We start from the raw sequence: 13,864 nt of genomic DNA on the forward strand, positions 1-13,864 counted from the left end.
AACTTCTTTCTTATTGTCATGTAAGCAAAAAGAATCAAGCCAAACAGAAATGAAATGACTGGGTATGAACATGTGTATACACACACACACAAACATATGCATCTAGTGTGCCATACACTATTTCAGGAAGTTGTATAAAAACATGAGGGAAAAAAGTTGAAAAATGAACAGGAAGAGCCACCGACTACTATGAGGGTAACAATGTATACAAATGTCAGCAAATTTTCAAGCTGAGCTATTTGACTGATTCATTCAGAATCACATTATTGTCAAAAAAAAAACCCACTATAATTCCTCTGGTAATATCTCTAAGAGACCAATCTGCAAGTGTGGAGAAGTTGAGTATTTCATCCCGTCTTACCACTATAGGCAAAAGAATTTCAGATTTTCTTTAAACAAAACCCAAGTGCTACTACAGTCACCACCACTAAGGATTTCTAAAATATATAACATTTGATACTGGGATTTCTGCCACAGTGTCATTAGAAAGTACAAAGGGTTTCTGTACTATCCACCTAGACTCCCCAAATATAAAGAAAAATGGAAATTTTATGACAGACTTATAAATTTCTGAAAATGTGTTCCTTGGGATACTGATGGCATAAGACAATGAATGGGGTGGTAGGGTAAAAGGGTTCTCGGGCACCTGGGTGGCTTAGTCAGTTCAGTGGATGATCTCAGGGTCCTAGGATTTGGGATCCAGCCCCACATCAGGCTCTCTGCTCAGCAGGAAGCCTGCTTCTGCCTCTCCCTCTGCCTGCCACTCCTCCTGCTTGTGCGTGCGCTCTCTCTCTATCAAATAATAAATAATCTTAACAAAGAAAGTGTTCTGTGGTCAAAAGAGTTAAGTTTGGGAAATGCTGCATTCTAGATCTCACTCTTGGAGATTCACAACAGTATTAACATGAAAGGTTCTGAGAAGTCCTGCAGTAAGCGCAGCTCTTTAAATTGGCTTAACCAGTGTTCCCCAAATTTATTTAGCCATAGGATCCTTTTTTCCAAGCAATAACCAAGGAACCAAAGTTCCTCATAACTACTTATTTTAGGAAATGTGTCATAAATTGCCTTTGATTAGCTATTAAAAGAGTAATTTCGTATGTACCAGTCCTAAAGAGGTAGTCACTGGCAGAATTTGCTAAAGTCCCAAAATTAGTCCACAGTATTTCATGTCAAGAAAAAAAATCTAACTTGATTAGACTAGACTTTACACTATCTTTAGCAAGTTCAATTCATTTCCAGAATATGTGCTTTGACCCCTTTACTGCTTGTATGTTCTTAATAAGTCCAAACACTCAATTCTAATGCCTATGCAAATATAAAAAAATGAAGGTGACCCTCCAAGCCTTTGTTTTCCTTTCCAGGTTTCACGGTAAGCTAAGAAAACCCTGTAGCTGTTAGCTGCACCTTCAAATATAAGAATACTAAACTCGGTTACCAGCATTTTATGAACGGGTAGCAAAAGCCACATTTATGCAACCCTAAAATAAAATAATGAATGTTCCACAATGTTAATCCAGAAGCAAAGTAGTGACTGAGTATTATTTGATTCCCCTAACACCTCCCTAACATCCTTATTAAGTAAGTATGTAAAACAAAATCCTGTAATTACTACTTTAACTACTGGAGGTTAAGCAATGTGCCCCAAGTACCAATAGTCAGCAGGGACCAATTTCTTGTTGGACAGATACTTGTGCATATTACAACTATAGAAACTGTATCAGATAATCACCCTGAAATATGAAAAACAGGAAATGCCTTTACTAATAGCTTATTATTTAAGGAATTTTCTTCTTTTGAAATAATTTTGGAACCTAAATTGCTAGAAATCTAAACTTGAACCAAAAAAAAAAAAATCAGATGGCATGCTCGATAGCTTTTTGTGAGTTCGGAAATTAAAAACAAAGTCTTAACAACTGCAATGAGGCATTCATTACTTTGTCCTTGTGTTAGAGGAAACAAAATAAGTAAGCTACAATTAATTCTGGGTAAAGCGTGAATGTGAATGATTACGCTGCCAGGCTGTGGCATCCCTTTCTTCCAAGGTTCTCCCCTTCACTGCAAAAGTACATAAAAGTGTAGCAACACGTGTAAGATGACAGATATCAACAATTCTTAAAAAGCCTAACAGGGAAGACACAGTGTTATTATGGAAATAATACATTTTGGTAAGCCATTGACATCTGGGTACTGACTTTTAAGTTACATAAAATAAGCTGGCCTCTGAAGGAAGACACTTTAAAACATCTATGACAGAATACATATAATCACAGTATTTTACATTATGATAATATAGCAATAATGTTTTATCAGAGATAAGGCAAATGGTTGAAGAGAAGGAAAAATCTGATGTGAAAGAAGTCAAGAATGTTAACAATTTAGTAAAGGCAAAGGAGTTAAAGTAGCAGGTTCAAGTATTATAAGTTTTTTTGTTTTGTTTTGTTTTTAATGTAGAAGCAGAGGTAACAAAAATGGATCTTCACCTGGTAAGTGTGTACTCCCTGAGTCCTGAATGCAAGTTCATGGCAGAAAAAGTACCTATGCATCCACGCAATCTTTTGTCTCGACCGATCTTCCATGTTACAAACAGTGGGCTGTAACGGAAGATAAAAATAGGGTCAATCAATCAATTCAACTCAAGCAAGTTATTTATTGGATATTTTTTATACACAGGGTTAGATGCCTGAGATATGGCTGAGTCTAGCCCAACGGACTGCATTTAGCAATTATAGCTAGAATGATTGAGGGGAACCTATATGTGAGGCAGCACGATAAATGTTTTAAACAAATTGTCTATATCAATCCTCATCAACAACTCTAAGAGTCTGAGTAATGCTATTACCACAGTCCTATTTTACAGATGAGGTAGTTCCACAGTTAATACATAATGAAATCGGAACAGCTACCTGGACAAAGCATGGTGACTGCTTGAGTCCTCATTTAAACCTGTTTAAAGTTACTGACTTTAGTCAAGTTACTGACTGATTCATTAAGTCTAGATTAGAAAAACAACAACAAAACCCATAATTTCAGCAAATACTGAATATCTGAGGGCAAAGTACTGCAAAAGGTTACAGGAAATACACGGTTGCCTAAAACATCATGGTACCTCTCTAGGAACCAGTACAGAAGGGAGGCATGTTCACAACTAACTCACAGACAAAAGAAATTGAGTTTTATAAACTAAGTCTGAAATGCCATGAATGAACCTACAGGGACAGAAGAAAATCTGATCAAGTCTGCTTCTCTTCAGCTTGGCCTAGAAAAATGGGTAGGGTTTGGAGAGGTAAAGGACAAGAGCAAACATTAACAAAATAAGACTCTGAAACCAGAAAAGTTATTTTAGTTTTTAGATAAAAGTATGGCCAACAAATACAATCTCTCAAGCATTAAATACAATGCCATCAAGAAATTTGTGTAGTTTTAAATAAAGTTTAATATAGTAGAGGTTTGGATCTAGCCTTGATTAATGGTTGATTCTAGAAACAATTCTAGTTAGAAGCAACTTTATATGTCAATTTGTATGAAATAAATTAATTTATACATTTTAGCACATTGTGTATAAAGGATAAATACCCTACAGTTGGGGGTAGTTCGTGTTAATGTGAATATTCACAGTATTATGGGTAGGATACAGTACAATTCTGCTTTCTAAAAATTTAAATTTTAGGGGGACATAAAAATAGGGTCAATCAATCATCAATAGGTCATGTATTTCTAATAATATGCTGTTGAGATGGAGAGCACATTCTGTATTTAAGGTACTCTCTAGTCAGTCATCAGCAGTTAAGTGAAAAGATCCTGTTCAAGTACTTCAATCACCCATCTCAAACAATAAAATAATGCCAAGTTCTGATAGGTGGCCACAACATCAGACAGGTTCCAAAATAAACAATGTATACAAACCAGGAGCAGTGCTAAGAATTACCTTCTTCCAAGAACCAAATTCTCAGAGGCATTGAAAAAAATGACCATAAGGCCAAATGATTGTCGATGTTAGTATTCAAGTGTTGGATGACCTACATTAAAAGTACGAAGATAAAAGGCAAAAGGGAAATTCCAGGTTTTCTGCTTTCCACATCATATGTACGTGAACACCTTATAACTTGAGATAAGATACCGATGCCCCACTTAGAGCATTTCTCTAATTGTTCTTGACTAAGAATTATCAGGAAGACAAGAATTAGACACATAACTCATACAAATACTACTACCTAAAATCCACACACTCTATTTTTTTAAGAATTTATTTATTCATTTGACAGAGAGAGAGAGCACACAAGTAGGGGGAGTGGCAGGCAGGGGGAGAAGCAGGTTTCTAGCTGAGAAGGGAGCCCACGTAGGGGCTCGATCCCAGGACCCTGAGATCATGACCTGAGTAGAAAGCAGACACTTAATGGACTGAGCCACCCAAGCACTCCACACACTATTTTTATTTTTTATTTATTTTTTAAAAAGATTTTATTTATTTATTTGACAAAAAAAGAGAGAGACAGTGAGAGAGGGAACACAAGCAGGGTGAGTGGGAGAGGGAGAAGCAGACTCCTTGCTGAGCAGGGAGCTCAATGTGGGACTTGATCCCAGGACCCTGAAGTCATGACCTGAGCCAAAGGCAGCTGCTTAACAACTGAGCCACCCAGGTGCCCTCCACACACTATTTTTTTTTTAAGATTTTATTTATTTATTTGACAGTCAGAGATTACAAGTAGGCAGAGAGGCAGTCAGAGAGAGGAGGAAGCAGGCTTCCTGCTGAGCAGAGAGCCCGATGTGGGACTCGATCCCAGGACCCTCGGATCATGACCTGAGCCGAAGGCAGAGGCTTTAACCCACTAAGCCACCCAGGTGTCCCTCCACACACTATCTTTAACAATGAACTTTACCTCTTTATTTTTTACTTTGTAATTTGGTAGAGTCAACATCGGCAACCACTATGTGGACAGTAAGATACCAATCTTCCCCTATAATGGCACCTACACAAATGTCTCCATAACATGACCCTTGGCTGATCGAGAACAAAGTGAATCACACTGCTGTGTGACTCACACACAACATATATACTAGCATGTCTTTAAAATACCACGATGGCTTCTCCACGACACAGAATTTAGTTGTGTGCTCTCTTCCTCAGTGACTCGAGTGAGAAACCTAAAAGTATCAGTGAATTTGTTTCCCATCAAAATCCCTAGAGATGAAAGTCATTTAAAAGTGCTTTACCCTCGGGACGCCTGCGTGGCTCAGTTGGTTGAGCAGCTGCCTTTGGCTCAGGTCATGATCCCAGCGTCCTGGGATCGAGTCCCGCATCAGGCTCCTTGCTCTGCAGGGAGCCTGCTTCTCCCTCTGACTCTGCCTGCCACTCTGTCTGCCTGTGCTCGCTCTCTCTCTCTGACAAATAAATAAATAAAATCTTTTTTTAAAAAAAAGTGCTTTACCCTCAATAATCTTCTTTATCCCACTAAAATATAGATGCACATCATTCTTACCATAATCTTATCTACTCAAGCAAACATTCAAAATGTGTAGGGTAAATAGAAAGAGAATACAAATTAACCACTATATTAGGGAGTATGTCAGAGGGCATTCAAAACACATAGTAGGGAAAATCACATACAGATTCTTATAATGCTATACCATCACTGATGAAGGGATGATGAATTCAAGGCATAGGGTGCTAGAGGATAAGCTGCATTTTGCCAGGCAGCCTTGGAGAAAAGGTGCTCCATAATAAGCAAGGGCTTGGAGATGTAATAGAAAGTAGTATGATAATCCTGATAACTTGCTGTGGTCTCTTGCACATTTAACATTCTATGAATTCAGGCACTGTTGATTATTTGTCCTCAAGAGCCCTCGTAACAGGTAAAGCAGATGCAGAGTTGTCTGCACTCTCCCTGTTCCTTACCTGCCCCCAGCAACACCCACTTTGGCAGCTGGTGTGGTGGAAAAATATCTGTGGCAAAGACAGGAGAGATTGCTACTTGACAACTCCACTGTATTTAGGACAGATGCCTGAAGATGGAAGAAATCAGAATTTTAGGAGACAGAATACAACTATGCCTTTACAATCTGGGCTCTAATTTCTCATTTACAAATGCTCATCCAGTATACTTCATAAAGAACATGAATGTGTTCAAACAAATCACAAACAGACTCACAGATACAGAGAACAAATGGATGGTTGCTAGAGGGGAAGGGGGTGAGGAGGGGTGAACCAAGTCACTGAAAGGGATTAGGAGGTACAAGGCTATGTTATGTACAGCGTAGGGAATGTAGTCAATAATATTGTAACAACTTTGTACAGTAACAGATGGTAACTAGACTTAATTGTGGTGACCATTTCATAATGTATGTAAATACTGAATTACTATGTTGTATACCTGAAACTAATACAATCTTGTACATTGGCTATTTTTCAACAAAAGAATTTCAAAAAATTTTTTTAAAGAACACATATATGGGACTGAAAAAAACAAAATACCTACAAGCAACGTTTCATGGGGGAAAAGAACTTGGGAAATGAAGCATTTTAAAGTAGACTGAAACAGAATAAACATCACTGAGCACAGGAGATTGTATCTTGTGTGTGATAACTTCTTTGTACAGGGCAATGACTATGGGAACATTCAATACGTATTACCTAAAAATAGCAACAAAAATTTTTATTTTCCCAATACACGGAGGGAAGAAATAGGCAATTTCTTCTTCAATATATTATTAAAACACGTATGAGTTCCCAAAAGGATGTACGACGTCAACGTAATCAGAGACAGATTAAAGTAGAAAAAGGGATTTGAGCCTGTTGAGAGGAGCTGCTTAGTGACAAGAACTAAGGAAAACAGTTCATAGTAAGACAAAGATTGAAGCTTTTTGGAAAATACTTCTACCGTATGGTTTGAAGCCACCTACATACACTGAAAAAAAAATACTACAAGCTAGAAAGGCATTCAAAATGAAATGAAATATTAATGGAAATGTTTATCTGAGAGTAACCAGACACAGCTTTTTAAGGAATTTTCCTACTTGTGAACATTTTGTACCACTACATTCTGAGAAACCTTTGGAGGCAAGTAAACTCTATTTTTCCAAGTCTGTCGACAGGAAGAGGAAGTAACCACTTAATCTAGGTGCATCCTCTCTGCCAACTGGCAGCCAATACCATCAGGTCAACAGCACTAGCTCTCAGGGAAAGGTAGCTGTATGGGATCAGCAAAAGTACAGAAAAGCAATGTGAATCTGAACAGGGCATTCCCCAGTCCATTGGCAGTGCCACTTCCTACGTCCCTCTTTTGAGACTATTGATGCAGACCAAAATAGATTAGACATATATTTGTGGGAGAGGGGTATGGCTATGATAAAACTGTGTCTACTTAACATTTTACCATAAATCCTATCTCCCCTCCATACCACGGCAAATGGTTAAATACAGGTTAAAAAAATAGCCTCAGACATGGGGCGTCTGGGTGGCTCAGTGGGTTAAAGCCTCTGCATTCAGCTCAGGTCATGATCCCAGGGTCCTGGGATGGAGCCCCACATAGGGCTCTCTGCTTAGCAGGGAGCCTGCTTCCTTCTCTCTCTCTGCCAGCTTCTCTGCCTACTTGTGATCTCTATCTGTCAAATAAATAAATAAAATCTTTTAAAAAAATAGCCTTAGACATTTGCAAGCCCCCATTCTGGCAATTCACTCTTCTTTAGAATGAGATTTGTAGGAGGTGACATTAACGATGATCTCCATCCCTACCAATATAATGCTAATTACTATAAATGGGTGTTCAACAGGTTATATTATACACAGATATGGGAAAAGAGAAGCTACCTGGCATGGTTCTTTTCTTTTGCCATTAAATTACAATTGCTTCTCAACTATGTTCAGGTTCTTCTGTTACTTAGCTCAGTGATCCAACTAAATTACGCATAACATCCAACCCAGTGCCATAATTCCTCAGGATCTAGGAGCTCAGAGAAAAACAGAAATGGTGGAGTCTTCCTTCCACTGCCAGGTTAAAACATTTTGCTTCCTGTTTTAGCACAAAGACGTTACCTACCTCATACACATCACATAAACTACAGATTCAATTTGTAAAAAATGTACTCAGTGTGGTTAAATCCTGTATTAGTCTACTTGGGCCACCATAACAAAATACCACAGACCAGGTGGCTTAAACAACAGAAATTTATTTTCTCGTGGTTCTGGAGACTATAAAATACAAGATCAAAGGTCCAGCAGCATTCTGTTTCTGGTGAGAGCTCTTTCTGGATTGTGGGTGACTGCTTTGTACTCACTTAGCCTTTTCTCTGAGCATTCAGAGAGAGAATGAGTGCACATGCATACAAACTCTAGCCGGCTCTTTCGAACACACAAATCCTGTTGGATCAGGGACCCACCTTTCTGGCCTCAAGTAACCTTAATTATCTCCTTATAGGCCCTATCTCCAAATACCATTATGGTGGAGGTTAGGGTTTCAACATATTCATTTTGTGGGGCCACAATTCAGTCCATAGCAAATCCCTAACGAGAGCTTTATCATATCATTCACGGTTTATATAATCATCTAAGATTGTTAGATGAAGAACATTTTAAGAGATTATCTATTTCCTCTTCATTTTACAGGTGAAAAACCAAAAGTGATCCAGGGAGACTAAGTGCAGTCATCTCACTGGTTAGTGGTAAAAGCTAGCTAGTTCTCCAAATCTTCTTACGACCGCCAGTATAGGGAAAAAAATATTTTGAGTAGCAAAGCTAGATGCATTCTAAGATACCACAGATTAGGAAATGCTTATGAAGACACAAATGTCATTCTCCTCCTCCCAGGAAAGGAGAGAAAGATCAGCTGAGAAGATACCAGAACTAGAAATGCTGGATCAACCTAGACACACTAAACCAACTTTACAAGTTTCTATACTATTCCCATTAGAAGCCCATAGCAAAACCTACTATTTTATCTTTGATGGCCTCCCAACATCCTTTCTGACTCCCTCTCAATCCTCTTTCTTCATTTTTTCTTCCTGTTGTCTAAACAGCCTTCATCCAACTCAAGTGACCTAAGAGCTACAGATTTCTGCCCAATGAAAATTCCTGCCAAAAGAAAATTCCCATTTACCAGCTGTTAAAAACTATTTAGCTAGGTATTGATCTGTTTAATTCATATTACTTAATGAGGTTTTTAAATGAGTGAATGAATCATTAATGGATGAATGAGGCCTAACTCTTCCAGGTAATCTGAAATTCAAATTAAGAAATGCTCAAAGGAGAACAATAGGAGGTGGTAAATGTGTGGGGTGCGGGAAGAAGGTAAGGTTCCCATACATTTTTCACTTCTCTCATCCACACCAATCCTTTACTGCAGATAAGGAAAATACATTAAACTAAATACACCAATACATTAAATCACCATTATAGCCTTACTCCTCTTCCTCCAACTTTTAAATAACCTGTATCCATGGGACTTGGGAAAACAAGGAGACACTGCTCTGACAGACAGCATGGCTTAGTATAGATGACCACAAATATCTGAAAATGGGAATCAGGAATTACCAATCTTTCAGTATTTTTCTTTGCCTGGTAGTCCCAGAAATTCTATCATTGCAGTACTATATCCTCCCCCCAACATCATTTTTATAATGCTAATTTAACTGGCAAATGCCAGAGGAAGAGAGAGCCTCAAGTCCTACAGATGACTGGAAAGGTTGAATGGGTATGTGTGTGTGTGTTTGTGTGTGTGTTATAAATCAAGTATAATAACCACTAACATATAACCAGCCAAATCATCAGCATACTTTAAAAGATTAGCTTGATTCTGCCAAATTTTGAACTGAAAGAACCATTTCTTCTTCTCAGCATGACCAAATCAATGATTTTTCAGTAAAGGTAAAAAAATTTCAGTCTCAGACTTGATACACTGGGTTTAGCCTGTCTTATTTTATTTCTTAGAGCCCCAAATTAGATGAGAAAGCCTGCCTGCATTGGAAAAAATCTACATTTACACATATTTTTGAGTCTTAGTGAGTATTAAATTCAATATATGGTAGCATCTTAAGAATGAAGCTCATAAAATAAGCTTTAAGTGAAAAATTGCTATAGAATTCTGCAATGAAATAATTTATATTTAGAATTCCTGTTCTGAAACAATTTGTTCAAAGACCTTTAAGGGTTGGAACTCAGCCTTTACTATGAAAAGAATTAATTATTTTAATATAAAACACACCAGGCCAAAAAAGACCTACCGTGCCTTAAGTATTCCAAACTCAGTATATGCACAACTGAGAGAGCCAGGAGAACTAGATTCAGAGTTTCAGAATGTTTTGATTGATATGGTCAACATTTATTTTTTTATGCCCTTAACAACTTTTATGGAACTGTGTTTGGTACCAAATGTTTTGTTCCATTGGACAATTCACATGCTGGATGGTTAGGGAATACTTAACACTTCAAACAATGAAAACAACTAAAGGATTTTGTTTTGCTTTGTTTTTAAACTTTTATCTTACCTCCCCACTAATGATCTGTCTTCACCATCTTGTCTTATCTTCAGAACCCATTCCATGACCAGAAATAGAGTAGACAGGAAATAAATAGGCTGAGTGATTTAAACACTAATATACAGAGAGCTGTAAAGTTATCTAGCTTCTTCATTCTAGATTTCCATCTTGCTTCGTGTTCCAAGGAGATCCAATGTGATGAGCCAGGTTCGTAAGACCTGCAATAAAGCTGTGATGTAGGTGTTTATGAAGTTTTCTTGGTTTAGAAAGGTAACTGCTTTGATTTTAAGGTCCTCGAATTGGATTACTTGCTCCTTTGAGATAAAGAAGTTGGATAGGCTCAGCTTTGTAGCAGGAATTTCCCCAAGCTCTTCTCATTTTGGGGGTTAGAAGGAAAGGCAGGATCTAGGGACAAAGCATTCAACTGAGCCCATATTTTGTATCAGGGCTGCTTATGTTGCCTTTACCTTCCTCCACTCCCTCCCCTCTATCACCTTCCAAAAAAACAGTTCAAGCTTATCTTAAGAACCTCTATTTTGAACTGCCCACGAGGTTGGGTTTTTTTTTTTAACATGGAATTGACATCCTTACCTCCAATGTACTTTTTGAAAATCAACTTTCTACTTCCCACTAAAGTATAACTTATATACTATAAAAGCACACATTTTAGGTGTAAAATGCAATGAATGTTGACAAACATATATATACATATAACCTAAAGTGCAATCAAGTTATGGAACATTTCCATCACACCAAAAAGTTGCCTTGCACCCCTTGGTAATAAATTCCCTCTCCACACGCCTGGACCCTGGCAAACACAAACCTGCTTTCAGTCCCTGTAGTTTTTGCCTTTTCCAGAATTTCACAGAAATGGAATCATCCAGTATGCAGTCTTTTGTGACAGCTTCTTTCACCTAGAGTAATGCTTCTAATACTCATTCATGTGTTTGTTCCTTTTTATTGTTGAGTGGTATTCTGCTGAATGGATATATCATAATTTGTTTCTTTACTCATGCATGGATGGATATTTGGGTTGCTTATAGTTTGGGGCTATTATAGATAAAGCTTCTATGATAATGTTCACATTCAAGTTTTTATAGAAATATTAAGTTTTCATTCCTCTTAGGTAACTACCTACAAGGAATAGTTGAGTTATGAGTAAGTATATGTTTATCTTTATAAGAAACTGCCAAACTATTTTTCAATTGGCTGTACCAATTTCCAGTAGCTACACCAACTACATTCCTACCAGCATTGTATGGGTGTGCCAGTTGCTCCACATCCTTACCAACACTTGGTATTATTTTTAATTCAAGTTAATGTGTAGGGATATCTCACTGTGGTTTTAATTTGTGGTTCTCTGATAACTAAGAATATTGAGTAACTCTTCAAGTGCTTCATATTTATGCACAAATTTTGGGGGGAATTGCTTGTTCAACTCATTTACTTATTTTTAAATTGGATTGTCTTCTTTTTACAGGAGGTGTAGGGTATTAAAAAGTATGTTTTGGATACCAAGCCTTATTCCAAATGTACACTGCAAGTATGTTTCCTAGACTGTGGCTTGCCTTTTAATTTTCTTAATGTTATCTTTTGAAGAGCACACATTTTTAATTTTGGTGAAGTTGAATTTTATGAATTTCTGCTTTCTGGTTCATGTTTTGTGTTAGATAGAGGAATCTTTATCTAAAGTTCATGGAGATTTTCTCCTAGTCTCTTCTAGAAGTTTTATAATTTTAGCTTTTAATTTAGGTTTATGATCCATTATGAGTTACTGTTTGTGTATATTGTGAGGTTAATTTTTTAAACCTGTTAATATTAATTTTTTAAACCTGTTAATATTTGGTGATATATTTTTATGTGTATGAATATAAAGAATATTGATCTGTGGTCTTCTCTTCTTGTAATATCTTTGTCAGTTTTTGAGATCATGGTGATGCCAACTTCATAGAATGAGCTGGGAAGAATTCTATCCTCCTCCATTTTCCGCAAGTTTGATTTGTTCCTTAAATATTTGGTAGAATACACATTGAAGTCATTGGAGCTTAGAGTTTAATTATGGGATGATTTTTAACTACACATTTGATTTCTTTAATAGATATAAAGCTATTCAGATTTTCTAGCTCTCTTTGAGTCAATTTTGGTAATCTGTGTCCTTCAAGGAATTCTTCCATTTCATCTAAGTTGAAGAATTTTTCAGCATAGAGTTATGCACAATATTCCTTTGTCCTTTCCATGTCTGCAGGATCTATAGTGATGTCTGTTCTTCCTTTCCTGATATTGGTAATTTGTGCTAATTTCTGTCTTTTCTTTTTTATCTGTATCAGTCTAGCAATAGGTTTATTAATTTTATTGATCTTTTCAAAGAGCTGGCTATTGGTTTCATTGATTTTTCTTTATTGTTTTCTCTTTTATTGATTTCTACTCTTATAATATTTTCTTCCTCTTACTTGTGGTTGAACTTGCTCTTCATTTTCTTACTTGTTAAGGTGGACTGTTGAATTATTGATTTTAGATCTCCTTTATTTTAAAGCTATAAATTTCCCACTAAGCACTGTATAAACTACATCCTACAAATTTCATTATGTTGTGTTTTCATTATCATTCTGTTGAAATTTTTGTTTATCAAATAGGCTCCACACCCAGCATGGAGCTCAATGCAGGGCTTGAACTCAAACCCTAAGATCAAGACCGGAACTGACATCAAGAGTCAGATGCTTAACCAACTGAGCCACTCAGGCACCCCAGTTCAAAATATTTTCTAATTTCTTCTTTGACCCATGGTTGATTTAGGGTGTACTGTGTCATTTCCTAATACTTGAGAATTTCGCAGATACCTTTGTTATTGATTTTTCATTTAATTCCATTTTGGTCAGAAAATATATTTTGTATTGTTTTGATTCTTCTAAATATGCCGAGGCTTGTTTTATGATGCAGAATGTGGTCCATTTTAGTGAATTTGAAAAGAAAATATATTCTGGTAATGTTAGGTCCAGTGTTTCATAAATATCAATTAGGTACAGTTGGTTAGGTATAGTAGTGTTGATCAGGTTTTTTATCTCCTCACTGATTTTTTTTTTTTTTTTTTGGTCTACTTATTCTGTTACTGAGTTAAGAGTGTTGAAACATCCAACTCTAATTGTAGATTTGTCTATTTATCCTTTCAGTTGTATCTGGTTTTCTTTTCTTCATGTTTATTTGAGGCTTTGTTAGGAGCACACACATTTAATATTGTTGTGTTCTTGATGAACTGACCACTTTACCATTATGAAATGTCCCTCCTTAGTAATATTCTTTGTCCTGAAATCTAACTTGGCTCATATTGATGTAGTCACTCCAGCCTTCTTATGATTAGTGTTTGCATGACATATTTTTTTCCATCTGTTTTTTAAAACTA

At 36.8% G+C, this 13,864-nt stretch overlaps 1 protein-coding gene across 2 annotated transcripts in view; it reads right to left on the reverse strand.

Moving 5' to 3' along the window:
- AMMECR1 (AMMECR nuclear protein 1) overlaps positions 1–13,864 on the reverse strand; it is a 114,383-nt gene that overhangs the window by 57,516 nt on the left and 43,003 nt on the right. Inside the window, exon 2 of one of the 2 annotated variants that reach the window (XM_032329843.1) lies at positions 2,481–2,591. The exons of the other annotated variant lie outside the window; for it this stretch is intronic. Within the exon in view, the coding sequence (XP_032185734.1) occupies positions 2,481–2,591 (111 nt within the window). The remainder of the gene's footprint in view (positions 1–2,480; positions 2,592–13,864) is intronic. 2 annotated transcript variants of the gene reach the window in all.

Source organism: Mustela erminea, chromosome X (assembly GCF_009829155.1).
Source record: "Mustela erminea isolate mMusErm1 chromosome X, mMusErm1.Pri, whole genome shotgun sequence".
Taxonomy (NCBI): Eukaryota; Metazoa; Chordata; class Mammalia; order Carnivora; family Mustelidae; genus Mustela; species Mustela erminea.